Genomic DNA, 26,148 nt, shown 5'->3' on the forward strand with positions numbered 1-26,148 from the left:
GAAGTTCTATTGGAAGGCGAGCTCTGCAGAAGATGAGAATCTGAAAGTATATGGAAGCATCACCGATATTGAAGTACGCACTGATGCGTCTAAAGTGGGTTATGGATTCGTGGTGGTGGATCGTGGTCTGGTGGATGGGACTGATAATATCTACAATCCATCAACGATAGTGTATTCCGAGGCGAAGGGCTTCAATAAGAAGCAAGATGTATGGCATTGCAATCGTAAAGAATTGTATGGATTGGCAATGTGTCTTCGACGATTGGATACTCTATTGGTATTGATGCCACATCTGAAATCAATCAGAGTGAGCACTGATTCACGTGTCACACAGAAACAAAGTGACCCGTGGGCCTTGACATCTGGGAGCAAGGCATTGGAGAAGCAAGCTATTCTGCGACTCCGGAATATGATTATTGATTTGAATTTCGATTGGCGACGCCGGTCTATACGACTAGAAATATGTCACGTTATAGCAGCAAAAAATATTCATGCGGATATGTTATCACGAGCTCCGGAAACGACCATATGTATTCCCGTGGAAAGACCAGAGGGGGAAATGATCGCCCCAATCGCGGTAGAGCCTACAGGCGAGACGTCTAGTGACTCGGGTAATGGAGTCACGGTAGAGTCATCGCAGAACTTAGGTGCTTGCGAATATGGTATCGGGAATGACCTTCTTGGGTGGTCATGCTTTATTGTACCCAGTTATAGGAGATTCGTGGGGTTACAACAAATATTTGGCGCATGGAGGTCCACAGCAGGACAAAGTGCTGCAGCTGATGACAAGTCGCCGGACAACTGCAATGGTTCACGATTGCAGTGGCTACGTTACGAACAAGTGCGTGATGCTGAAACGAATCGTGCCAGAGAGGCACTCAATTCTGACCCGTCGCTAGGAGAGAAAGCGACTGGATTCGTCTACCGATTATTCCTCAACAAGGAAAATCTGTTATGTCGTTGGATTCTCCTCAAGAGTGGAGAAGGGCGAAAAGTCTTGACCCAAGTTGTAGTGCCGAGGCACCTTATGTCAGAGATTGCTGAGGCTGCACACCATCAAGCAGCGCATGCAGCATTCTATGAGGTATCACACAAGATCGCTGAAGTGGCATGGTGTCCGGGAATGAAGAAGATCATCAAGCAGACTATCAATGCTTGCGAACCATGCCAACGCTCGGTGGTAAGACCATCGGATATTGCAGAAGAAACGGGAGGCATTGGTGTTCCTTCCGGTCTATTTCGGACCGTGGGGATCGATCTATATGGTCCTATGCGATCTCCAAGAGTAGGGATGGCAGCTACGGCAAAAACGGAGCCACCTTGGTACGTGGTCACCTTTGTATGCCGCTATACTGGCTTCACCTGCTTTCGATTAATACCTGATTGTCGAGGCAGTACTGTTGTGACGGAAGTCGAGAAGGTTATCGTGTGGCAATGGGGAAATGTGACGGATCTGATCATAACAGATCAGGGAAGTCAGTTCTGTCGCCATCCGGGATTCTCGTCACTATTATTGATGAATGCTGTGCGACATGAAGTCCTGCCAAGCAGGAGTCCTCACCTTGGAGGATTCTATGAGGTGAAGCACAAAGTACTAGGACGCTGCCTACGCTCTATGCTACAAAATGCCAAGATGCCAGATTGGGAACTTATGCTATGTATTGCTGCTAATCGTATTAACAATTCTACCCCAAAGGATGGTGCTCCGTCTCCTTTCGAGTTGGTCTATGGGTACTCGTCTAAGCTACCGATTGCTCGCCTCTTGACCGCTGATGATAATGCAGCCGAAGAGTGGGAACGATTGCGTCCGAAATTCCTTCCCTCGGATCCGCTGCACAACGCTCAGGTGATAGCTGATTGCCGTCGCCGTATCAAGAGACGTGATCATATGCTTGGAATTTTCCGAGAATTCTGGTTGGATAGGAGACAACACGCTGCAGTGGAGAGCAGCAAGAAGAGCACTGGTACTCAGCCATTGGAGGCTGGAGATATTGTTCTTATTACCAAAGACCGGAACCCCAAGTTGGGTCAATATGTTCGAGATGAGAAGTATAAAATTATTGGTGCTAAAGGTAAACAATGTTATTCTGTCAAGCCGGTCGATGGTGGGGCGCCGATGATCGTTCACGCAAGAAATCTGCGCCGATTCTTTACTTATGATGAGGATGATCCCCATGTGGAGGAAGATCACCCTACCGGAGCCTCAGGTTTCAGCGATGAAGAGCCATTAGCTCACGATGAGGGGAACCCTGACTCCAAGGTTCTTGATAATACACCCCATGAAGGGGGAGAAGATCATATGTCTTATCCTTTACTTATTGACGGGACCACAGAATCCCAGAATGGTACTGCTACTACAACTCCGAGAAGATCTAAGAGGGATCATGAGCGGCATTTTTTAGAGGCTATCCAGGGGAGTACCTCACGTTATGGCCGCTCACGAAGGGGGAGAAAGCTGTAAGGGTTTAGGGCGTGCGCTTTCTCTAGTAGTACGCAGCCACATAGCGGAACTTAGAGCATGATTACTTCGAGGTAGCTATAGTTCATTTGTCACTAACCGTAGCCATCTTGGCTCAAGTTTCCCTTCTTCTCCTCTGCCTCGCGTTAGCCAATGTCGGCGCCGTCGTCCTCATCGCAACCCCACACCGGGAGTGAATATTGTGTGCGGGGGGCTGTAGAGTTCATATTTAGTAATTCTGTCCGTGTTGAGTTTCCCCTGTACAATCCTTCGACACCTCTGCAAAGTCCATAACAATAGCTCCACGAAGACGCTCCGATGAGTGCCACTGCCCATGAGCAAATGTTTCTCGTGCAGAATGTCAAAGTTGCCCGTAATACTTAGGAAATGCCTACTTGAGGGTTTAACTTGTGGGTATTGTTGAGTCGTCAATACGTACAATCGTACCAAACCACGAGACACAACTGATACGATGCAAAAAGAGAGAGGATACTCGAAGATGGGAGTGAAGGTCTCCCAAGAGAGCAAGTTCACGGATAGCCGAAAGACAGATGACGGAATTTCAAAAGAAAAGCAAGACGTCAAGTCGTTGCTAAATCAGTGATCCAGTCTGATCACCTTCGGACCACACACCCAAGTACAGAGAAAGTTCCCCCAGAGTGCTTGAGACTTCCTGTTGGAAACCCTCAAGCACTCTTAGTTAGTCATCAGACGAGCTATCTTGGGTGTGACGGTGTTTATATTTTTTTTTCTATCTGAGATGGGGGGCATTCACCCGGGATCTGCACGGTGGCTGATTGGTATAGCCGTGTTTTATCCCGGGCACTGAATGCGTCACGGACGTGGACTGCTTCCCACATGGGTTTGTGAGATCCACCCTCGTCCGTGACATATTGCCAAAACTCCCATCACAGAACCTCCATCAACTGCGAACGGCATGACGTGACTCAATTTAACTGTTATCTCATCTAATTCAATCGCGACGTGCAAGAGCAATCATGTGTTTGGTATTCAGCATTGATCATAACTCGCGCTGTCTTCGGAGTGAATGATATATCTCACTAGAGTGCTATCACGCTTTGACCCGATACTAAGTGACTCACTTGAAGTGAGACACGAGGTGTGACACCTCTGATAGATACTTAGTAAGTGCACAGGGCATGAACATGCACCAAAATGGATATAAGACGCAATACCGTAATCGAACGAGAAATTCTATCCCATAACTATGTTTGCTCGATTGTATATTACTTGTACAAATAATGCAAAAGGGCAAGTTTGCTAATAACGCTAACAGAGACGGAGTTTGAGCGAATGAGCAAAACGCTAGTATATATTCTCGCAGGGCGTAAGTTACAAGAGAGCAAATAGCCGAAACAGAAAAGTAGCGCAGCGTTGTCACATACCGGCAACTGCCAATTTGTATATTTCATGCAGGAACATCACACAATAGCAAACCTTAAAAGGTGCCAGACTACATAATTACAACGCAAAACATATTAAACAGCAAATGAGCAAAACTTGCCAAAATAACGAAAACGTGCGGGCGAAGCACACTTGGGCAAAAGTGCCAGCGTGTAAAACACTCCGGGGAAATATACAATGCAGCAAAAAAAGAGCAAAAAAGAGCGACTTGCTGGAAAACACTTTTGGATTTGCTAATTTCAACATTTGGTTGCTAAAACCTATACCAGAAATTGCTAGGTTGTAAATGTGGTTGCTACTTTGTAACTGAGAAAGCAGCACATACAAAAGAGCAAAAAAGTGAGACTGTCAGAAATTATAGCATTTGGCAAATCCGCAATATTAGCAAAAAGTTGCGATTGCCGGATTGTATTACACCGGTCACACCAACATCGCTCCGCTAAGAAATTCGATGAATCACAGGCATGAGCTCCTCATTTTCGTGTAAGGTATGGAGTTACTCCATTAGAGTATTGCAACTTTGGGACGTCGCCTACTTCATTCTCAGTAAGGCCAATTTCTCAGACCGGGGCGGCTATGCCATCATGGCAAGATATACCTCAGTACAGTCAAGTTCTCTGGGTGGGGCGGCTATGCCATCATGGCAAGATATACCTCAGTACAGTCAAGTTCTCTGGGTGGGGCGGCTATGCCATCATGGCAAGATTTACCTCAGTACAGTCAAGTTCTCTGGGTGGGGCGGCTATGCCATCATGGCAAGATTTACCTCAGTACAGTCAAGTTCTCTGGGTGGGGCGGCTATGCCATCATGGCAAGATATACCTCAGTACAGTCAAGTTCTCTGGGTGGATGGCGCCTCTCCGCCCTTATCGACCGCCGCGCATGGGGGAGGGGTCCCCATATGCGCGTTTATTTTTTAACCTTTAGGAGCTCCCATCAAAAATGTGTAACTGCGGAGCCGATTTCGCGATCTAGCCTATAAATCCCACAAATTCCTTCACCAATCGACAGATCTCGATCTGCTGAACATCGCTGTGAAGCCGGATTTTCGATTTATAGGCTCAATAAAAAGTTATTCACGTTTTAGTTTTCATCAATTCTATGTGAACCATGTTGCACAAGCAACTTCCTCTTCAACAGTCCTTCTAGTCTGGCAGGTTAAGGGCGCGCGCTATCACTCGAGACATCCAGGTTCGAATCCCGGTGGGGTTATATGGCGGAATAAGATTCAGCACTCGGAGTAGGTCAGCGACTAGGGTGGCACAGCGGTCAGTAGTGTATCGGTGAGAAGGACAATGCCCTCTGGGCTCTGGGTAGGCTGTAAGTCCATGCTCAGTGCTACCAAGCAACACTCAACTTTCGGCTGGCGTCTCGTACACTTTTAATATATATAGTAAGTTTGGTATAATGGTTAGTGTGACGGGTTGTCACTCGAGAGATCCAGGTTCGAATCTGAGGAATCACGTTTTTTTGTATCATCGTAGTAGCGATAGACCGTATAAATTTGGTTCAGTCTCATGGAAAGTGCCATGCTCTGCCATGCGGTTGACCTATATCCGACCTCTGACAGTTGATACGCGTACTAAGTACTGGTGATAATGTGCAGCACAAGGTCTTCGACTATGATTTAACTAACCACCACGGTGTACGGTACTAGAGACTGGCGACCCTCGACGAAACACAATTATTTAAGCGAGGTATTACTCTAGTGGTTATTCAGCCCGACTCTCATCCTAAAGGTCGCAGGTTCGAACTACGACGGGTCCGTGCGGGGTCCCCACTTCAGTGGGGTGCACGGACCAATCAACCATGCAGACTCGAACCCCCTCAAAGCAATGCAAAGTAACGCGCGAGAGCGCATCAGAGAGTAGAGTAGCACTCTAGTCCACATCGGAAAACTCAGACCAGTGCGCACGGCTAACAGTGCGCACTCAAGCCAGTGGTACTGGCTCAACACCAAACTAATAGCACTAGTGGGTCACGAACAGAATGTGTCAGGCAGGATGATGCCGGACGAGGACGTCAAGTCTGCCACAGCGTGGCAGGTAGACTAGCAACTGGCACCGCAGGTGACAGGATCAACCAGCACACCGCTAGGTGGGGCGGCTATGCCATCATGGCAAGATTTACCTCAGTACAGTCAAGTTCTCTGGGTGGGGCGGCTATGCCATCATGGCAAGATATACTTCAGTACAGTCAAGTTCTCTGGGTGGGGTGGCTATACCGCCTCCCTAGAATATGCCTCAGTGAAATCAAGTTCTCTGGGTGGGGCGGCTATGCCAACAGCGCAAGATATGCCTCAGTACAGTCAAGTTCTCTGGGTGGGGCGGCTATGCCAACAGCGCAAGATATGCCTCAGTACAATCGAGTTCTCTGGGTGGGGCGGCTATGCCACCATTCCAAGATATGTTTTGGTACAGTGAATTGTGTGGGAGAAGCTCGAGAGAGCTTGCTCCCCGGCATAACCAAATTAACTCCAATTCTTGAACTCTAACTGCGATGAATTGCGGGGATCATTTTGGCTGTTGGTAATGCGGCTCCCAGATATGTCATCTCGTGATGTCAAGGTGACACACCTTGTGGTTAGGAGAAGCTGGCGTGTATTTAGTAGCAGTTCGCCACATGGAGTCGACAGTAATTTCCAGAGGGTACACCTGCCCCTCGCGAGCTTAGCCATTTCTATCTACAGCGGGATTGATTTTGGTATATCTTAGGGTGATGGCACAGCCGCCCCGCCCAGTTGAATTAATCTTGATAGGAGCGAAATGAGCTGTCTGAAGGTGTTCACAATGCGTGGAGTGATGCTGATGAACGCGCTCCTCTCTAAGTTCATCTGGGAAGCTAATGACTGCGCTGAATGATTGAGGCCGCCGTGGGGTTGCTCGGTCGTCTTGCGAAGAGGATATTCCTGTGTGCAGTCCAGCAGGCATGTCATCGGGGAGTGGGATATCATGGTGAACATTGAGTTCGCTGCAGCTTGTGCATCTTCCCTCCTGTTCTGCTCAAACTTCGTTGCTGGACTGATCTGTACAATCAAAAGCGGTTGTGTTGATAAGGTAGTTTGGGGTCACGAATTCGACATGGTTGAGAGTAAAAAAGGTATTCTCAGTTCATCATGAAGTTCAGGGGGAAAATGACACCGGCCGGTCAATCGGCTCTATCACAAGTCATTGGTCATCTCGCCAAGACACGCGGAGGGAGCAGTAAGGACAGGAGATTCACCGTGGTGAACCTAAAGATATCTCCCGTTGAGTGAGGTGATTCACGCTGTTCTCTTTCCAGCATGGGGCTGACAGGTTCACGCTTGGCTGTTCTGCATTGGACGACGGGTCTCCCGAAACGTGGGCTCACTTGGCCGTTGAGTGTATCTTTGACAGCATCGACTGCCAAAGCCTTCGAGAAGGGAACTATATCGACCTTGTAACGGAATATCTCTCCTGGGTAGCATCCGCCCTGTAGGTCGCGAGCCTCGAGAATCTGTTGGCTGCTGCGCAAGGACTCGGCTCAAGTACCTCGACCGAGATACGCCTTCGGAATAAGTCAGGGTGAGCCCCTACTGTATGATGACAATCAGCTGAGACTGTGCCCTAGGCTGGCCGTCCTGGCTTTCACCTACACCATTCCCCAGGCTTATGACCCTAGTGTGGGCGGCCAAGCGTTTGTAAAAGCGTTCTACGATGTCCCCATCACGTTGGTAAGGGAACATACTTGATCAGTTGCCATTGCCTCCTCTGCTTTTCGTAACGACGCTTTGCTTTTTCGAAAGAAATTTGAATGTAGCAGCCGTAGGATCAAGTTTCTCCTTTGACTAACTAATCAGTCCCGTATATTTATAACCAACGTTCACTGCTGATATTGAACTATCGCTAAACACTACTTGAAACATAATGGCACGACTAGTGGCGCTTCGTGTGTTTGTCAGAATCAACGGAACCCCATCGCAGTACCTCATTTACAGGAAGCAGATCTGAAGGTACAGTAGCAGCTTTTGTTCGGTCACATGAGAGCGGTCTCGTCGCAGAGTTGTCTTCTATTCATATCTCAGTTCAACTTCGACGACTTGGAAGGCTGCAGGCGGAGCATCGAAACATTGAAGCGCGCTATGGGCAATAAACTCGAAAAGTGATCATCGTTGGGCACCAGTTGATGGAGTTGGGACCATACGTGCCTTGTAGATTCACTCTGGAGGTTAGCCCTACTGCCAGTGCGGAAGGAGAACCTACTGTGAAAGTGTCCGTATCGGCCTCAGTAAGCTGTAGACGATTGCTACATTGACTCGGTACGTCGATCCATCTGATCAGTCTCCTCTGACCACTATGTCTCTTACATACTGTAGTCTTCCCGTCTTACGGAGGTAGGCTCGACCCTCGTGCTAGAGCTCGCACTCATCGCCTGTGTTCAGGCAGCAGGAGTCTCAGGAGGAAGAGGACAACGCTTCGACCACGAGACCTCTGTAAGGAGTTTTCGAGCTGCCATTCTCAGACTGCGAATCGCAGTGCCCATCAGGTCTGTGACAGTACACACAAAGCGACTGCTGAATATGATAAATGTGTCGGGGGTGAAGTTGGACACGCCACCAGTCGTCATGGTGAGCTTCGCTCGCTCTAGTGCCAACCAGCTTCTCTCTTCAGGTTTGCGCAGAGTACTACCTGTCACTCATTCTGCTACTACAGGGTCACATGGGCCGAATTACTACTGTTCTTCCAGCACTTTTGGCTGAATGATTCTCTCATGGGGATACTGTCGTGTTAGCACGAACGCGGCGACTGGTGTCTTCTCCAGCGCCGACCCACCCGGAGAGAATTGATCGTCGTACGGCGTATCTTGGTTTGGTGGCATAGCTGCCCCGCCCGGAGAAAATTGCTAATATCTCAGGTTGGCGGCGTATCTGCCCCGCCCGGAGAAAATTGCTATTATCTTAGGTTGGTCGCATAGCTGCCCCACCCGGAGAGAATTGCTCATATCTTAGGTTGGTGGCATAGCTGCCCCGCCCGGAGAAAATTGCTAATATCTTAGGTTGGTGGCATAGCTGCCCCGCCCGGAGAAAATTGCTAATATATTAGGTTGGTGGCATATCTACCCCACCCGAAGGAAATTGCTAATATCTTAGGTTGGTGGCATAGCTGCCCCACCCGGAGAAAATTGCTAATATCTTAGGTTGATGGCATGGCTGCGCCGCCCGGAGAAAATTGCTTATAACTTAAGTTGGTGGCATAGCTGCCCCGCCCGGAGAAAATTGCTAATATCTTAACGTTGGTGGCATAGCTGCCTCGTTTAGCTGCCCCACCCGGAGAAAATTGCTAATATTTTAGGTTGGTGGCATAGCTGCCCCACCCGGAGAAAATTGCTAATATCTTAGGTTGGTGGCATAGCTGCCCCACCCGGAGAAAATTACTAATATCTTAGGTTGGTGGCATAGCTGCCCCACCCGGAGGAAATTGCTAATATCTTAGGTTGGTGGCATATCTGCCCCGCCCGGAGAAAATTGCAAATATCTTAGATTGGTGGCATAGCTGCCCCGCCAGAAGAAAATTGGTTAACCCCACAGCATATCTTAGGTTGGTGGCATAGCTGCCCCACCCGGAGGAATCGACTGTATTAAGGCATTCATGCTGAACTTCCTACTTCCAATGGACCTCCGAAAATTTGAAATGATCTATGGCGAATTTGAAAGTTCTAAATGCGAATATGATCGTCCCGTTTCGTCCTTCCAGCTCAGCGCGTTCTGATGGAATCGACTTCCAAGGACGAACTGGCGGAGATGTTTCAAAGGTGACGTTTTCAACTGATTGCCATTGTGGAGGTATATGAAGGACTGTGGGAGCGAGTGTTGAGTGAAAACTGTGAGCCGGTCCGATTCCCATGTACAGAGTGATGTGTTGTGTTGTCAAGAGCTTTACCGGATTTATCGGGGAGTTGTACCTGTCCGTATATGCCGAGATTGAGCGAGAACCTACACACTGTATCCTCGCCTATACCTCTCTCTATGATAGCGGCAGCTTCCAAGCCACTGAGCTCTTCCCATCATAGAGTTCCAAGTGATGACGAGGTCTCTCAATACAATAACAACACACGTTTGCAGAGTTGTTGCTCTCAGGCGCAGGTCAGCCAACCTCTGATCGGCTCTTCTTTCGCCACTGAAGTGGCCACGAGAGGTTTCAGGGCGGCCAGGTGGGTACCTTCATAAAGCATCCGCGACTATATTACACCTGTCGTTCTCAGCGAGCGTGTCACTGCTGCAGCAGAAGTGATCAACAAGCGCATCCATACTGGTCCTGATAGTATCAGGGTTCTCGCTTTCCTCGGCGGTGTAGCTGTTACCGCAACTGGGGCTCTCAATGTGAGGGACTGGTTTCAGCACTGTGGTATTTCAGCGCGGTTAGGTCCTCTCGCCGTCGGAGGTCCTCCATCGTCCGGTCATCTACCTCTTGAATCTGTATCAAATCCTATTCGGTGTTATTACTTGCCTACTGGAAGCTGATCCCAAATACCTCCACAAGTGCTTAATTTTAGCTCTCCTTACTTCGCTCTTGCTACCTCTTTCATGCAGGTACGGCGTGCAGGAGAGAATACACGAGTACGCCTATTTTCTCACCCAGCTTTGGGGACGTGGCTTGTTCTATCTGTTCCAGGTAAGGCCGTCCTCTACGGGGGGCGACAGATCAAAATAGAATGCATCTGTTGTTTGCCTTTCGGCTCTGGCCCCTTGGGGTAGTTGATTACTAGGATTACGACCAATCCTGAAGTAACCTTTCCAGCGATAAATCTCATGGGGCTTTCCCCGAATTTTGATCAACGTTGGATTCTATCAGACTCGAGGCCTCGACCTGATGATTGAAGCAATCTTGTCAGGGTTCGATAGCTCTAATGCATCTAACTATCCTCTACATCATCGTTGGTCTCTACATGGCCGTCATAGGCGTCCTCAGTCTGTCTCTCCTTCGCTATAATAAGGATGGCGGTGAAGCCGATCAGACGTCTCAGGAGTGAAGTTCGCTCAACATGTGTGCGCATGATTATTCTTTTGTGTTTGTTTCAAAGTGAGCTAAATATATCGATTACAATGGCGTAGCGAGATTAACTCTCGCTTACAAAGTTGTTGTGATCGGTGTAAAGAAACAGCGGAGCGAAGCGCTTAGAATGGTTGATGTTCACGCTCTCATTCCTCCTTCTTATGGTCGTCTTCCATCAGTTGCGGATCTCACTTCAACGAGTCGACGTTTCCAGTGTTCCCTTCGCGAAGTGTACCAAGCCATGTCGATTTCACTCACCTTGCTCATGATCATGTCCTGCTATTCCACTTGAGGTGTCTGGTGTGGTTTTACACTGTAGCAGGAGAGCTATGGTGCCTATTGCTGCTACCAACGTCCGCTATCGCCATTCAGATGTGTTTTAAAGCTGTCATATCGACGAATTGATGCGGCCCTTTTGAGGCATACCAACAATTGTCTTAAGACGTTCGAAGAGTTGATCGGGTTGTAACTCGGCTTCTAGTATGCTCGAGGTAGTGGAAGGGTTCATCCCTAGTCCACAGTGTTGGTGGTGGCTTCACAGGATTACGAGGGTCTACAGCGACTGGAAGGCATACAGAGTACTTGACGTGCTACTGACGTTCTCCCGTTGCTTCCCGAGGCTAATGGGTGTAAAGGGGGAGTTAGTATGATGTCGGTGAATGAAGACTACGGTGAATGACGTTTTCAGTGTAATTAGTTTCCAGTGTTGTTGTTCGCAGCGTAGTGTTTCTGGTATTCCCAACTGGGGTTAGCAGATAATATACCGATTGATTTCCCCCCTACTCCTACTACTCATTGAGTATGTCAGCAGCACCGCAGATCGCCTCTACTCCTACTTTGAACCGTTCCCTTGCAAGCACGGTTGATTCCTCCCCTGCTGAGAGCCCAAGGACGACTTCCCCCACGAAAGTGGAAGAAAATATGAGGCTTCTGGTTGGTTAGTTCGCTGCTGTGATTTGTCCTATGTCGGGTGAGTTCAGGTTCACGTTCGTGACAGGAGCTTCGTCATTCGTTGTGGCACCGGTAGTCAGCACGTGAGGTGGCTGGGTGAGTCGAGGCGACAAGCATGAACTCTCCAGAATGTATTTTTGTATGTCAGCGAATATGGGCATTGCTCGTTACTGCCCGGTGTACAGCAAGCGCGGCTCCACTATTCGTCTGGGGACTCCTTCAGGTAAGTTCTCGAATGCAAAGTGTGTGCATTAGGATGTGTTTAGGAGTTCGTTTTGAGAGCGGTACGTATTTGGAAATGAATGGCAAGATTTGTGAGCAGCTAAAGAACGACGATGAGGTGTGGGTGGAGCTAGAAGGTGAGCTTTGATACGTTTGAGAGTCGTTGATGAGATGTCATTATTTCAGAGGATAAGAAGGAGACTGACCGTCCTAGCATCCCGGGTCTACGTAGAGATGCTCGTGTGAACGGCTCTAGCTCTATGTCGCCACTCGCATCTTCTGGAGTTAACACGCCATAGGGTAAGCTGAGAGGTGTCGTTGTATGTGAGTGTTGGTTCAGGTGTTCCTAGTACGGCTGACTGTCACTCCGTGCTGTATCGACTCTTGTTTGTTTGCATCATCATCATCATCATCATCCTGAGTGGTCCCCAGCAGGTTCCTCACCTCCCGACTGTCTCTTTTCCTCCATAGTTGTTACCATTATCTTCAATCCTTATACCAATACATATACGGTCATGTTGTTTCCTCATGAAGGACTCACTGGTCGTTTTAGCACTACTGCTGTGGTGACGATCGAGGTCTCCTGCTTTTACGTCTGCGACACTTTCACGATGCCTCTACTACTACGACTAGTTCCCTCTGTTGTAAAGGAGCGGTTGTCTGCCAATGACAGGGAGGTCGGCATAGGTTGAGCAACGTCGTATCGGCGGGTTCGGTTGCTGTTGCTATCACTGGTTTGTTCACTTTGCTGTCCTCACATTCTAACCATCGGATGGTCTTGGTCCTCGCCAGTGACGACTAGCCCTGCTACTCGAGATCGGCTAATGACGTTGTCTTCAGCGGGTTGACGAGTACTAGTCGCTGATCCTTTTAGTACTGCCACTTCAAGGTCTATGGACCTCCTGCTTCCTCTCCCCTGGTTGGGGGACTGCCTTGTTCGTGTAGGTAAAACGTGACTATCGTGAAAGCGATTGTAAGAGGTTTTGTGTTGGGAAGCTGACGGACGTATTTTTGCGTAGTTGTTGGTCGTTCAGTCTTATGGCCTCGCGTGGACGAGTACGGCTGCCTCCTGAGGTTAATAGGATATTATATGTAGGTCACATTTGGGCCTATTCCGTATCTTATAGTTTCAACCTCAGGTGAGGAATCTTCCGTACAAAATAAAGCCGGATGAGTTGTATGATGTTTTTGGTAAGTTCGGTTCCATTCGGCAAATACGGAAGGGAAACGCTCCTGGCACTAAGGTGATATTTCTGAGAATCGACGTTATTGTTTGTATCGTCGTTATCCTAGGGAACCGCATTCGTTATCTACGATGATATTTATGATGCGAAGAATGCAGTAGATCACCTCAGTGGCTTCAACGTGGCGGGTGAGGCACCATGGTGGGGCTTATAGTGCTCGTTCAGTGTGTCCTTCAGGACGGTACTTGGTGTGTCTCTACTACAGCGCTACACGCCTCCAGAAGAAGCTGGATACGCAGGGCCAGAAAGAGGAGATAGAGCGACTAAAGCGAGAGCATAATCTCGAGTAGATAATATTATAATGTACACTAGGACCGACAAGCACATTGGTGGAGTTTTAGTATTCTCCCAATTTCTCCCTAACAGTCATTGCCTCCTTTATTCCTATGGCGGTGAACGCCTCGTCGTCTGGTCCAGCCCTGACTGGAGTTGTCTCGTGTGCTGACGATTCGCTGAGTATGTGTGACGAGAGTCGGCAGTGTGAGGTTGGCCTCCCAAGCACTATGCACAGTAGCATCGTCGGTATGTGCCATCCACTGCTGGACCTAGTAGCGAACATAGACGACTTTGAGGCCTACGGGTTGGAGCCGGCGACCCAGCGTCTTGCGAAGGGTGGGAGGAGAGGGTGGGGGGAATTTTGTGGTCGTTTTGAGGGGCTCACGTGTCAGCCCGGTACACCCAAGGGACAGGGTATTTTCGTGGCGCGCGGTAATCAAGTTTACTATAGCAGGGGCTAGTCGGGCTGACACGTAGAGTTTATTCGAAATTCCTTGTGTAGAGATGATGTTTTGATTACTACCATTTCATAGGTAGCTATTATTATTACTATCATCAGTGTCAGCCCTTCTTTTCCTAGTCCCCTGTAGTATGGCTGATTCTGTCGTCGTCATCGAGGATGAAGATGAGTTGTCATCATTTTCAACCACAGCGGCGAGCTTGGTGTCGAACACGTGCGTCTCCTGTCCCTTGGGTGCAGCTGAGAGCTTCAGCGTTGTATCATACGATCACCCGATATTGGACTTGGTCGCTACTGTTGACGATGCTAACGGTTTCGGTTTGAAAGTCAACACTCAGAGGCTTACGGATGGTATTAGAATCGCCGCATTTTATTCGCATTTATTCACTCGTATTTTCTCTCTCTGTCACTTTGATGTTTTTCTCCTCAGGAAGTGACGAAGACAAGAAGCTGTTTGCGCGGATGTTGGGAGATGGGGAATTGACGGTTCACGTAGGCCCAGCAGACGGTGACTTTGGACATCTCGTTATTACTTCAGCGCATCGCGGGAGGGCAAGCGATGAACTCTTTGAGGGGCGTCAAGTGGTGGTTTGATCGCCATGAAGCTGATCCGGAATACAATGTAACAAAAAGTGATATCGATCATCAGGGCGAGCGCTTTTTGCACAGGATTTGAGCTTTGCGAACACGTCGGTTCGGATTGTTGGCAGTGTTGGGGATGATGAGTATGCCAACGTATTGAGAGAGGCATGTGCCGAGGCTGGTTTGGAGACGGATTTTGAGGTGGGCTTCTGGCAGGGAATTGGAAACGATGATGCTGATAGGTGTTCCCTGGTGGCCGCACTGGAAAGTGTTGCGCACTTCTTAAGGACAAAAAACGTAAAAAGTGCTTCGCTCCGCTAAGGGTGATGTGTTGATTTTAGGAACGATGATTACGGATTTGGGTGTTGCTCCTGATTTCCGAGCCGGGCCCGATAGAGGTGGGCTTGAGGGAGCTTTGGAAATGTTGGAGGAATTGACGTTCTGTTAGGCATTCCCGCTGATTGCAGGGTCTTATATACGACAGCGTTTTACGCTTGTGGAGATGGATATGCGTGCAGAGAGTGAGTACCGTAAATCCGCCACTTTTCCTGTAGAATATCCCCAGGTACATACCAAACCATCCACAGATCACGTCTGGTTACACAAAGCTGTTTGCTGGTCTCAGCGCTGCTTGGGCCTGCAGGAATGATGATTTTGTGAGTGTTTATAGTCATACCATCTCTCCGTTAAATCGTCCCTTCAGACGTACATGGCACAGCACGCCTGTGACGTTGTCTTCGGCAACGAGGTGGAGTTCACTGCTTTTGCTGAGCATCTCGGTACGTTCTGCTCGAGCCTGAATACACTCCAAGAATCAATATTGTAGGTATCGCAGGAATTTCTAAAATGAGTCCGCGGGAGATCGCCGAGGCCGTCTCGGCGTTCATGAAACCAGGGGCCTGGGCTATCATGACGCAAGGTGAGGGCAGAGGGCATTCCTGAGGACTAGGGTGTATCGTCTTAGTAGGTCCCGATCCAGTGATATGCTGTAGCAATCTGACGGACACTTGCGATGCGTTCGCTCATACTGTGCGAGATTTGGATCCTCTGGCCATCTCGGACGACATTGGTGCTGGTGACGGCTTTGTCGGTGGTTTCATTGCTGCGATATATGCCAGGTGATTTAGCGTGAGCGATGAAAATGCTGAAATGTGTTGTTGGTATGGTAGGCTATTGGCACGCGATCTTACCCCACGTAGCATCCCTTCTCCGCTGGAAAGCTCAGTTTCCAGTATTAGTGATGATGATGTGAGTGAAGTCCTCCCGTATGAAGGTGAGTGAACGCTAACTATATGTGGGTATTTCTCGGCGACGTAGGTGACCGCGCCAATGCGTGGCATTCCATCACTAGACAAATGATTATGGATGGTGTCGAGGAGGGAATGTAAGCAACTCAGTCCTCTTCCTCTTCTATGGCTTTACTCGTTCCTATAACAGATACTGTGCCCGTCAAGTGATGAAGCATACGGGATGCCAATACTTCTAGTTAGGTGGTCGGCTACATACAGCGGAGCGAAGCAGTTTTCCGTATATGTCAAAAGTGGTCTCTGATGGCGACTAGTATTGATGGTTATTATCACTTCGTATAATTGGGGATATGTGACACCGTGTATGGTGTCTACGAATTCATATCGATCCTGATAGCATAACCATTCTTACTGTTGTCGTATCGGGTGCTGCTAGCTTCACGCTTGTATCGAAGCCGTCTACTATTGATCGCGAAGTTGACGCTCTCGTAGTTGTAGTAGTACTATAGTCGGTGTTGTTGTTATTGTAGCCAAGTTCTGTATATTCCTCTACGGCGACTGCGATTAGTGGAAAGTGTTGCTTGGTCGTAATATCAGTTATTATGAAACCCTCTAGTTTGGGCCTTCGATGAGTGCGTACCTTCATATCATTGCTGCAAATATGAGTTGTTGCTTTAGCCGCCGCATTGACTACTAATACCACTCTTCCGCTACATCGTGTGGGTTAACGACATCTGTACTACGACTATCCTCTCATCATCACAATCACCATGTATCTGCTGCCGGCTTGTCGCATTCGTATTCACTCTCTGTATTTCTCCTTCTCCTTCTTGTTGTTATGAGCAGAATAATGATAATAATAAACTGTATGATGTGGCAAGATCCAAGAGGTTCTCCCCAAGTATTCTTGCTGCCCAAATAATAATCATTCGATGACGGTCATCTACGTTGGTGTATTCTTTGATGACATCTCGTCACCTTCTCATCAGGGGCTTTCGAGCCGTTTATCGAGATAGCGGGGTTATGTTATCAACTACGCCAAGTCCTACGTCAAGTGTTTGTTTGATCGCGATGAAGCCTTCGGGTCGCTGAGCAACTTCACCATCCTCTTCGTTGTTTACTCTGTGTCGTTGGTCCTCCGGTGTTCATCTCATTACTTCCCATTATTATCACCTACTGCTGTCGTCCTCATGGACTGTTGAAGCTGTAGTAGATGAAAACGTTAAGAAGCTCTGAGTGTCCGACATAAGAGTTAGAAGGGAGGGGATTTTCCGCGCAAACAAAAACAATTTGTTTTGTCGAGTTGTTCAATTGTCGGGGATGCGGCTTAAGGCGGTCTTCAGAGACGTGTAACGTTTTCAACAGCCGATGGCGACTCCACAAACAAGTTCGTATCGTAGCAAGCATTGCTTGGGTAGGTCGTGATGATGAAGTACGAGATTAGGGTTATTCACAAGTTCAGAAAAGCGTCAGAATGAGTCGCAGAAAATTCTGCAGAAATACCCAGAGAGGATCCCAGTGATCGCAGAGAAGTGAGATACCTCATCAAAAACTGAATGACCATGCTTGTTCAGGCATGACAGAAGCGAGTTGCCGGATATTGAAAAACAGAAGTTTTTGGTTCCGGGAAACATGCTCTGCGGTGAATTCAAGTACATAGTTCATAAGAGTATCTTCAGGCCTGATACGGTTGATGCGCAGTCGGAAGAAAACGGCAGAGGTGAGTAAAGTGTCTTGGAAACACTTCGTTTTTGTTTGTCGTTCAGATGCGGCAATTAAGCACTCGTCTAACGAGACTATTTACCTTTTTGTTGGGAAGAACGTCGTGCCCAAAACCGGTAAGAGCGATTCAACCTCGCGATCGATATGAGGGCGTTTTAGGAGATACCATGAACGAATTATATGAGAAGTTCAAAGATGAGGATGGTTTTCTGTAAGTTAAAGTCTGTGGTTTGATGAAGGGGAGTTGCCTCTTGTGGGAAGGTATGTCACGTACAGCAGCGAGAACACGTTGGGCCAGTGGTAGCAGTTGCGATGTGCATGACGGCTATTAAGTGGATGATTAGTGAATAGTCCAGTACTATATATTTTTATGATCAACAATTGTCTTGAGTTGGCAGTCGCGTAGTGGCACGTGAATACTCAGAGCCGGGAAAAATGAAAATGAGTGACGCATTTTTTACTCGCCCGACAGCTTGGTTTACCGCCGGATTGATCTCGAGTTCGCCTATAACTGGGGTAAAAATTTTATACCCACCGCCACTATGTGTACGTTCACTCAAGGATTATAAGAAATGTATATCGTTGAATCCAGAGCCACCTAGGCTTATCTGCTCTGGCAGGGTTAAGTGGAAAGTTCCTCATATCATTTCCCAAAGCATGGGACGAACAGGATCAAAAATGGGAGGCAGATTTGAGGCAGTGACAACTCGAGAGCTTTCATGATGAAACATTACTCAGTGTGAACAAACTGTAAAGGAGTCTGGTATTTTTCATCCACAGGGATAACAAGGCCGTCGAAAGAGGCTAAATAGGCGTCATTCCAGAACTTCGACAAGTGCCGCATGCCACTGTCACACACAATCGTCACCACTCGTTGGCCCGGCTTGATGTAGCCACGCTTGTATCTGCGTAACACCATGACCAGCCGTGCATATAGCGAACGAGGCAAAACGATCGGCTGATGGACATTGGTAGAGGGCGGCACTGAGCCGTTATACCACACGGGTAGATTCGTCGAGCAAATCTCAATGAGCAAGACAATTCTGTTCCAGAATAGTGAGCTCGATATGAACTCCTCCGAGTTCCTCAATGGCTCTACCAACTTACGCTTTAACAACCGCAGCGACATTCAAGCTACCGCTGCTACCAACGAAGAGACCATCCTCGCGAAGGAGCCATCTTGACATACGCACAGCCTCGGTGTCCGAGATGGACACAGCATGGTCGATGAAGGGCAAGCCTGATAGAGAACTCTCGATGAAGGCACCATTGGGGAGAGGGGTGCGTACCAAGGGTGAAGTTGTGTGTGAGTCGGCCAAGGCCTATACCTTCCGTTACAGTATCGAATGGATGCCTCACTCGGTAGCCCTCCTTGTCACGTTCATTGAATAGCACTCCTGTATTGATACGACGAGCTAAGGCGGAACCTATCGTAAAGGAGGTCATCGCAGTCGCGAATGGAGGGGCCGTCAGAGGCAACAGCATACAGTCCACTTATTTATGACAAACTGTTTTCCAGCCATAGCAATATCGCGGAAAAAGTTCTCACCAAGATTCGAACCTGCGATCCCCCTAGTGCGCTTCAAGAATAGCGCGCGCAGTGTGATATTTTTGGATCTTCGAACGCCCCAAAAATACCTTCCGACTTAAGAGAACGTAAACTTTGCAAATGTATCAGCAACAAATACTGTACCATTTTATTGGAGGTCACCAGATACGGTGACCAAAGTTGTTTGCAATGTAACAAAAGGGGGAGGATAGTCTAGAGTCAAGGCAAACGCTGATCGAGGCGAGCGCTCATTGAAGTTTTGTGTGACCAGGAAGCTAGGCTAATAACCGATGGGGCCAATAGAAGCTGGATGTTGCCTGTCGTTTTAGTTTGATAATATTTTTCCCACCAACCCGCCCAAAGGGAGATCTGAGTTCAAGTGGCTGAGAAGAATTATTCTGTCAGCCTCTTGTCTCAGATTGCGGCTCAGATGAGCTTCTGGTCTCCGAGACCCGAAAACCCATCTGACCAGCCACACAACCCATACCCCTTTGGTGCAGGTCAAACAACCCTTCCAATGAGATGGCCCCGACCTACCCGGTGGATCAGCCAGTATAACCGTCACTCGATCGTCACCAAGTTCGCTCTTCAGTCGAGCAGCGGTACCCGCCAATGTCCCCCCAGTGCCAGCTGCAGTTACAAACGCTGAGAGTAGAGGACTCATTTCGATCAGAGTCAGAAGCACTCCTTCTTACCATCGACTTTACCCTTCGTTTGCTCGAGAACCTCCTTCCCTGTACCGAGGAAATGCGCCCGGAAATTGGACTCGTTTTCGAACTGATCTGAACCCAAGCCCCACAATCTACATCCAATTTACCGCTAGTGGAACGCCAGCATGGCAAAGGGTATAAAGTCCGATAGAATTCTCATTCATTCAAAAGATCCATTCAAGGGAGTTGAATGACGAACTCGCAGGGTCAATCCCTAGAGCCAGGAATTAGAGTTGTACAGCCGTTATACTGTAGTTCCACCCTAGTGATATGAAAAACACTAGTGAAAAACATATTTCAGGACTATTGCAAAGCGCAAATATCGCGTTTCTCACGGAGTTTTACGCCACTTCACGTAAAATGGGTGAAACTCCACTGTATATACGTTCTATGGTTCTTCGCAAACCGTTTTAGAAGAAGTGTATTTTTTCCATAGGCGATTCCGAAAAATCGATATTTCGAAAACACGCTACTTCTCATCAACGTGAAATTAATCAGCTGCCACACTACTCGAACTGAGCAGCATGCGACTATGTAGGAGCAGTAGGATATCACAGTGATATTATCACTACTCACTGACGGAAAATAGTGGGATCGAATATAGGACGAATTCAGCGCATTTAGGGGCTACCACCACCACGACACAGGATATAGAAAATACCCGCTACTCACCAGCATAAAATCCCCCAGGGTCCTCCTCAGCTGCCTTCTCAGCAAGCTTACACATATGCTCGGGGTCAACTATCGATACGGGACGACACAGGTGCACCTGTCAATACTCTACTTCCAATGCGCTACTGCTGAGGGACGATGATAACAGTTGCACTAATTTGGGAGATTCCGGATGAACATCACCAGAAACTAATCTACCAAAGGAATGGTTACCTCTCCCCCGAGAGTCTCAATGAGCTCCGACTTCTCCTTGGCCTGATCGTCCGGCATGAATATCACCGTCTTGTAGCCCCGCGCTAGGCCCGCCATTCTGAAATCACCAGAGTGCATCATTCCCTCCTGTTGGCACAGATTCAGCACATACGATCGACCCAATCCCCCACAATAGCATAGTAACTCCCCTACCCACGATTAACAACAGAGTGCACATGCTAAGGGAATGTATGTTCGCTTTCCTCAGCTGACCTCAGGACTTAACACGCGAAGGTGGAAAAGCATACCAAGAAACCAATAGGAATTTACCACAATTTTCATATTGTCATGAAGTTGACCATGTACCGTTGCCAATCCATGAACAATCCACCTTACGTTAGGCTGATGCCAGTGCTGCCGCTGGTGCCCTCATAGATCGTCCCCCCAGCCTTCAACTGACCTTTCTCCTCCGCATCAGCTACTATCATCTTCGCCACGCGGTCCTTCGCAGAGCCCCCGGGATTCACAAATTCACATTTGGCGTAAACATCACAACCTACAGCTGAGCATTAGAGGGAACCCCCAGGGCGTGACATACCCAAGAGCTCCGAGATGGAGTCGATTCGGATAAGTGGAGTATTGCCGACTAGTGCCCACCAGCCTCCACACCTCCCACTCGGCTTGTCCTCTGAAATAATACTCATCCTGACGAATTCCATAAAAATACTATACATTTTTAAACCACAGTGGTCTTTAGTGAGACGCAAATGCATCGCTGAAGACTCTGTGCTGCAGATGGATGATAATTCTAAACGATCGAGTATTGTGCCGTTCGTCATATAAGAAACGACATACGAAAATATTCAGAAAAACTCATCTTAGGAACACCGCTCCGTATTAGAACGCCAGTATAAGGGCGAATGAGTACTGTCACCCACCTGGTCTAGACCGGCGTCTATACCGGGCCAAGGATACAGCAGCTACCCCAAGGCCCCCGATAGCCACGCTTAGGAGGGCTGTGGTAGTAGTAGAGGGAAACGATGATGATGACTGGGAAGGAGCTGGCATGTGAGAAGACAACTATAGGCTTGAAGTTCACGGAGCACCCCAAACACGGATCAAATGCCCAAAGCAGAAACACGTCAGAAAAGTAAGTCCTCTCGGTTCATCGAGGTGGGCATGAATTCACACACAGGTCGTTGGAGTATTTCTCGCAAGACCATTCGTCCTCCACAATCGTGCGCCTGCTCGAGTGTAAACCTGATTAATATGCGGCGGGTCGGACTACCGATGCTTCTACCCTCCAGTTGAGCTCACCTCAGCCGCAGGCAGGTCTCGGATCTGGAAGGGCGCCTCCGCCCTCCTACAGGGCCATCATTATTGGGCATCGACACTGGGTGGTCTGAAAAATAACATACCCTGGAATAGAACCATGGACCTTTCGCATGGAGACCAACTGGACGACTGCTCCCCCACCCCACCAATTAAACCATTGCGAACAACGTCAGTCGCCACCACTGGCTGCCCGACCGGACTCGTTATCAAATCCCATTGCACTTCAGTAGGGAACGCCACCAGAGGCCGATACAGCAATAAATTCTCCTGGGCGTCTCCCTTCTCCTTTATCCCCATCTGCACACTCTTGGTATGAACAAGAGCCTCCTACTACAGCCTACCCTACCCGTGCTGTAGCTTCCTTGAAATCAACATCGCGCAACCCTAGATTCTCCCTAGCCTTGGTATACGCGAATGCCGCAGCGTTGAGAGGATAGTCCTGGGGCTCCACCTGAGGCAACTAATGAGCACCATAAAAATATACGTCTAGTTTCCTCAGCCGAGCTCACAAGTTTCTTCGCTACACTATGGAGGTGCAGCAAAAGAGTATATAATTCCCCGAATTTTCTCCCATCGTCGTCAACACACAAAGGTGACCATACGCATATTTTCCCACACCGCAAATATCATCGTACACTGACGTTGCAACGGCAAGAGAGGACCCTCCACACTGGAGATGACTTGTCGAGACCGCCGTTAGCATCCGAGGAAAGTCTAATACATAAGCCTTATGTCTGCTCACATTGCCGAAATCCATTTCAAGTGCACTGAATTTAGAATCGAATATGTACACTGCGAAGTCGGACTGCCGATGGGTATACCCCGATGGAGCCTCGACTATCCTATTTCTTCCGACAACATTCGAGGAGAAAAATGCAAATTTCTCCCCTTCCAGTGCTAGCCGAACTCGAAAGACACATATCGATCATCCAGGCGTGACCGCTCCCGCGGCAACTCCTCACCTCCGATGTCGGACACAGCGGCAGGAGCACCCGACTCAGCGGATGCGCTTTACTCCTGGCTTCTCGTGCCGTCACCCGTGTCACCGAGCCTCCATCCAGTAGGACCCAGTCTCCTACAAAGACCCCTTTCCCTTTCTCAGCTAAGCTCAGGAGTTCTCCCACTAATTGCACAAGTTAACAGGTGAATTCGGGTACAAAAAATGTCCAAAAATTTTCTTTTCTCCCCACCACATGTAGCCGCCCAGTATAAGGTCACCTTCAACTGCGTGATCCGTCAACATCGAGTTAAGTCTGAATTTCGCCACTTGATTCCACACGTAAGCGTCAACTGCTTTTTTCAGCGACCATCTCATGGACGTCGGCACGGCTCGCATTGCCGCCTCCTGAGCGCTGCTGACTCAAGGCCCCTACTACTACTACTACGATGGACCACCCACTGCATCTCCTGTTTTGTTGAGCATCATAACAACAGCAGTAGTGAGTCTACAGGCATCCGCTGGTAGGGCTACAGCACATGCGGAGAGATCCCCTCTTTGGAAGGCCTGATGAGCATGGTGATGATCCAATCGAACCGAAATATCATCCTAGGAGCAAAACTGCTCAATTTTCGACGACACTCGCCCAACCATCAGCCTGACGGTAAGCTTGACGGTTCGTCGGGTCCCCCTCCCCTCTGGAATGCCCCATAGGCACTAGCACTCTCATGATGATGATAATAGACCCGAGGTTAGCTGAAGCGTAGATAACCCCCGAGGAGCACCTCTGACGTTGGAGGTTAATAAGATATCACTCCTAGGAGTAAAACCTCATAGGAATACTAAATTTTTTTACACGATCAATGGTGTAGTTCGAAACCGTCATACCGTAATCGCCTCAACATTCCTCACACCCTAGTATTACTTGATATGCTTCCCATGTCCGAGATGTCTCATGCCTGTTGGCACCAACTAGTAAGCGAATGAACCCTAAATGGTCGCCCCTCAAGAGCCTCGCTCCCAGCTCATATGTCCTTATCTCAGCTTTGCCAAACTTGTCCGGTGCCCAGAAGTTCGCCACACCAGACTCAATAACCGCATTGATTCTCCCTTCCACGGTGTCTTTACTCGTCGAGACGCCCCTCACCACGCAAGTGTACCGCTGCCCGACACTCCTCCTAGCCTCCTCATCCAACCACAGCTTCGGTGCCGGCCCTATATAGACACCATCGCTACCTTGCTCGAAGTCGCTGAGGTCCGCCTCGGCTATCGACGAGACCAGCTGCACTGTCGTGCCATAGACACTTCGACGTTTTCGGGCGACCCTCAGAGTCCCCGACTCGAGATGGCAGCGTTTCTCTATGAGCCTTACTGCATCGACTGTACCCAAGCCGCTACTCTGCATTATGTATTGCCGATATTTCTTCCCGGGAGGTAAAGTTATATTACGCAACTCAACTGTACCTGCAGTGAGGATCCCACATAGCTTTGAAAGACAACGCCTGCTAGAATTCGGTAAGAAAAATGTTTCTAATGTGATGCCATTTACATGGGAAGTGTTTCCCTAGCCATGTGGGAAAAATTAAAAACGAGTTTCTCCTCCCCCCGAAAGACTATAGGTTCCTGCATGCAGTAGTCAAATCGATCAGTAAATAATTTTCTAGCTGTAGTCGATACCATGTAGCGGTGTAGAAAAACATGCACATGGTCAACTACACGTCGAGGGAGGGTATCAAAATTTTGGGAAATTCCCATTGGTTTCTGTCCACTTCTACCCGAACTCGTACGTAGTCTCCCATAATCAGTGAGGAAACTCCCCAGCGCAACAGCCGACAAATGCTTCCTCTACCTCTAGCTGTTATTTGACTTTGTATAAAATCCTCCGGGCGAGCACCGACAACGCCGCTGATCGGCCTCCAGTAATGCGAACGTCGAGTTAAGAACGCCTGTCCACCTCCTGCGTCTTCTTCAAGGGCTCGTGGGGAGTACGAAAGAATGGAAGCGGCCTCGACACGTAAAGGGACTTTCGGAGTCAGACTAGGGACACTTCTTATAAGGTGATGTCGCATTGATCAAGATCAGTCCAAGGAGTGGTATGCAATTATCACAAGTCCGGCGAGAGGGTGAACACAAGCCCCTTGTGAGAAGTTAGCGATGGAGACTCTTTTTTATCCATAACGCGCCGGGTCTTCCGTTGGCGTCTAGTCCTACGAGAATCTGCCTCACGATATAGGGAGATGTGGTTGATAACCGATGGAGAATGGACTGAAAAAACGGACGAGTATTAAAGGCAAGAGAAAAACTGCGCCCGCCGGGAGTCGAACCCGGGACACAAGCATGGGAAGCTTGTATGATACCGTTACACTACGAGCGCTGTTAAAAACAACACACAACGAACTGCTACACGCCAGGGAATAGCTATTCATTCAAAATCGTTTCTCCCATACAGATACTAATCCGCATAATAGACGATACCGCACCCACCCAACCCGGGACTCAAGCGTAACACAAACTGTTAACCCTAGACTAGTGTTAACGGTTTTTGTTAAGTTAGACAAGTGTCACTACTCATCTCAACAAGCTCACACTGAGACAAAAGTGCCCACCGCGCACCTCTTTAACAGCTTCGAATAAGACCCCTCCTTTACGTTGATGTCCTTCAGGCACATGCGTTCCCACGCCGGTAACAACCCAGACAGATAGGCATGGATGCCTCCAAAGCGCAAAGTCCAGAGCCTGATATGACGGAATTATGGTATTGCTTCAAGCTGCTGAAGATGATCGAACACTCCTCCTCTCTCTACTGAGGCGTCGATAATACGTCTTAATATGATTCGCCAAATTTACACGACTCATAGGAAGTTATGATATTTAGATATTTTATGATTTTGATATTTTTTCGATATTTTCATATATACACGACCTATATATAACCACTATACAGGTACTCCGCTCGAAATGGTATCACTCCAGCTTCTTGCGCCTCCACAAGGAACAACCAGTTGCTCTCAACGAGCTACACGCAGCAGCCTACGAAGTCCAGAGCCTCTTCAACACTCTTCAAAGACTGGAAATGTAAATCGATGACAATATCCCCCTCCTGTCCCGACGGCAGCGGCCTGTCAGCGTTCACATACTTAAATCTTTCTATCT

General features: G+C 48.5%; 9 protein-coding genes and 1 non-coding gene across 11 annotated transcripts; 6 read left to right on the top strand and 4 right to left on the bottom strand.

The window, feature by feature from the left end:
- Positions 1–1,633: 1,633 nt before the first annotated feature.
- Pmar_PMAR011529 (hypothetical protein) lies at positions 1,634–2,461 on the top strand (the record flags this gene model as incomplete). The annotated part of the gene is made up of 1 exon (XM_002773642.1): positions 1,634–2,461. One exon carries the CDS (start codon positions 1,634–1,636, stop codon positions 2,459–2,461), a length of 828 nt encoding a protein of 275 aa, XP_002773688.1.
- A 4,537-nt stretch (positions 2,462–6,998) lies between these two features.
- Positions 6,999–10,873, top strand: Pmar_PMAR011530 (hypothetical protein; the record flags this gene model as incomplete). The annotated part of the gene is made up of 15 exons (XM_002773643.1): positions 6,999–7,135; positions 7,180–7,303; positions 7,343–7,428; positions 7,475–7,577; positions 7,929–8,005; positions 8,059–8,131; positions 8,185–8,237; positions 8,286–8,336; positions 8,759–8,805; positions 9,603–9,655; positions 9,981–10,054; positions 10,106–10,223; positions 10,267–10,382; positions 10,434–10,515; positions 10,736–10,873. 15 exons carry the CDS (start codon positions 6,999–7,001, stop codon positions 10,871–10,873), a joined length of 1,332 nt encoding a protein of 443 aa, XP_002773689.1.
- Positions 10,874–11,697: 824 nt separating this feature from the next.
- Positions 11,698–12,368, top strand: Pmar_PMAR011531 (conserved hypothetical protein; the record flags this gene model as incomplete). The annotated part of the gene is made up of 5 exons (XM_002773644.1): positions 11,698–11,805; positions 11,877–11,943; positions 11,996–12,070; positions 12,114–12,206; positions 12,256–12,368. The coding sequence occupies 5 exons, from the start codon at positions 11,698–11,700 to the stop codon at positions 12,366–12,368; spliced, it is 456 nt and encodes a 151-aa protein (XP_002773690.1).
- Positions 12,369–13,107: 739 nt separating this feature from the next.
- On the top strand, positions 13,108–13,603 carry Pmar_PMAR011532 (splicing factor, putative; the record flags this gene model as incomplete). Its single annotated transcript, XM_002773645.1, has 4 exons — positions 13,108–13,161; positions 13,209–13,313; positions 13,363–13,441; positions 13,491–13,603. The coding sequence occupies 4 exons, from the start codon at positions 13,108–13,110 to the stop codon at positions 13,601–13,603; spliced, it is 351 nt and encodes a 116-aa protein (XP_002773691.1).
- A 74-nt stretch (positions 13,604–13,677) lies between these two features.
- Pmar_PMAR011533 (adenosine kinase, putative) lies at positions 13,678–17,159 on the top strand. Of its 2 annotated transcripts, none has more annotated exons than XM_002773646.1 (14): positions 13,678–13,925; positions 14,480–14,541; positions 14,588–14,671; positions 14,719–14,832; positions 14,874–14,928; positions 14,973–15,029; positions 15,080–15,152; positions 15,197–15,287; positions 15,335–15,410; positions 15,458–15,550; positions 15,599–15,749; positions 15,801–15,904; positions 15,949–16,015; positions 16,069–16,117. In XM_002773646.1, exons 1-14 carry the CDS (start codon positions 13,700–13,702, stop codon positions 16,115–16,117), a joined length of 1,302 nt encoding a protein of 433 aa, XP_002773692.1. In that variant the 5' UTR covers positions 13,678–13,699. The 2 variants fall into 2 exon arrangements, with proteins under 2 accessions (XP_002773692.1, XP_002773693.1); XM_002773647.1 differs by lacking the exon at positions 13,678–13,925 and adding an exon at positions 14,147–14,400 and having other exon boundaries at positions 16,069–17,159.
- Positions 17,160–17,231: 72 nt separating this feature from the next.
- On the top strand, positions 17,232–17,939 carry Pmar_PMAR011534 (autophagy 8i, putative). The gene is made up of 6 exons (XM_002773648.1): positions 17,232–17,292; positions 17,341–17,410; positions 17,453–17,598; positions 17,645–17,716; positions 17,760–17,811; positions 17,862–17,939. Exons 1-6 carry the CDS (start codon positions 17,247–17,249, stop codon positions 17,902–17,904), a joined length of 429 nt encoding a protein of 142 aa, XP_002773694.1. The 5' UTR covers positions 17,232–17,246; the 3' UTR covers positions 17,905–17,939.
- A 382-nt stretch (positions 17,940–18,321) lies between these two features.
- Pmar_PMAR011535 (Cysteine synthase, putative) lies at positions 18,322–21,427 on the bottom strand (the record flags this gene model as incomplete). The annotated part of the gene is made up of 9 exons (XM_002773649.1): positions 18,322–18,505; positions 18,708–18,840; positions 18,890–19,027; positions 19,687–19,794; positions 19,845–19,931; positions 20,532–20,628; positions 20,745–20,841; positions 21,120–21,285; positions 21,322–21,427. The coding sequence occupies 9 exons, from the start codon at positions 21,425–21,427 to the stop codon at positions 18,331–18,333; spliced, it is 1,107 nt and encodes a 368-aa protein (XP_002773695.1). The 3' UTR covers positions 18,322–18,330.
- A 777-nt stretch (positions 21,428–22,204) lies between these two features.
- Pmar_PMAR011536 (hypothetical protein) lies at positions 22,205–22,355 on the bottom strand (the record flags this gene model as incomplete). Its single annotated transcript, XM_002773650.1, has 1 exon — positions 22,205–22,355. A coding segment is annotated over one exon (151 nt), but the record flags the coding sequence as incomplete, so codon positions are not given.
- Positions 22,356–22,395: 40 nt separating this feature from the next.
- Positions 22,396–22,815, bottom strand: Pmar_PMAR011537 (hypothetical protein; the record flags this gene model as incomplete). Its single annotated transcript, XM_002773651.1, has 2 exons — positions 22,396–22,509; positions 22,780–22,815. 2 exons carry the CDS (start codon positions 22,813–22,815, stop codon positions 22,396–22,398), a joined length of 150 nt encoding a protein of 49 aa, XP_002773697.1.
- A 2,483-nt stretch (positions 22,816–25,298) lies between these two features.
- Positions 25,299–25,369, bottom strand: Pmar_PMAR011538. Its single transcript has one exon. It is a non-coding gene; the product is annotated as a tRNA-Gly (tRNA).
- Between the last annotated feature and the right edge of the window lie 779 nt (positions 25,370–26,148).

The sequence above is a fragment of the Perkinsus marinus genome (assembly GCF_000006405.1).
Source record: "Perkinsus marinus ATCC 50983 genomic scaffold scf_1104296958712, whole genome shotgun sequence".
Classification (NCBI taxonomy): domain Eukaryota; phylum Perkinsozoa; order Perkinsida; family Perkinsidae; genus Perkinsus; species Perkinsus marinus.

Excerpts from the sequence above, each read along its gene's own strand:
- Pmar_PMAR011533 (XM_002773647.1), top strand. The coding sequence starts at position 14,181 with ATGGCTGATTCTGTCGTCGTCATCGAGGATGAAGATGAGTTGTCATCA. Across the intron at positions 15,153-15,196 it reads GATGGATATGCGTGCAGAGA|GTACATACCAAACCATCCAC; the intron begins GTGAGTACCGTA and ends GAATATCCCCAG. Across the intron at positions 16,016-16,068 it reads GATGGTGTCGAGGAGGGAAT|ATACTGTGCCCGTCAAGTGA; the intron begins GTAAGCAACTCA and ends TTCCTATAACAG.
- Pmar_PMAR011534 (XM_002773648.1), top strand. The coding sequence starts at position 17,247 with ATGGCGACTCCACAAACAAGTTCGTATCGTAGCAAGCATTGCTTGG. Across the intron at positions 17,293-17,340 it reads TCGTAGCAAGCATTGCTTGG|AAAAGCGTCAGAATGAGTCG; the intron begins GTAGGTCGTGAT and ends TCACAAGTTCAG. Across the intron at positions 17,717-17,759 it reads GAACGTCGTGCCCAAAACCG|GAGATACCATGAACGAATTA; the intron begins GTAAGAGCGATT and ends AGGGCGTTTTAG.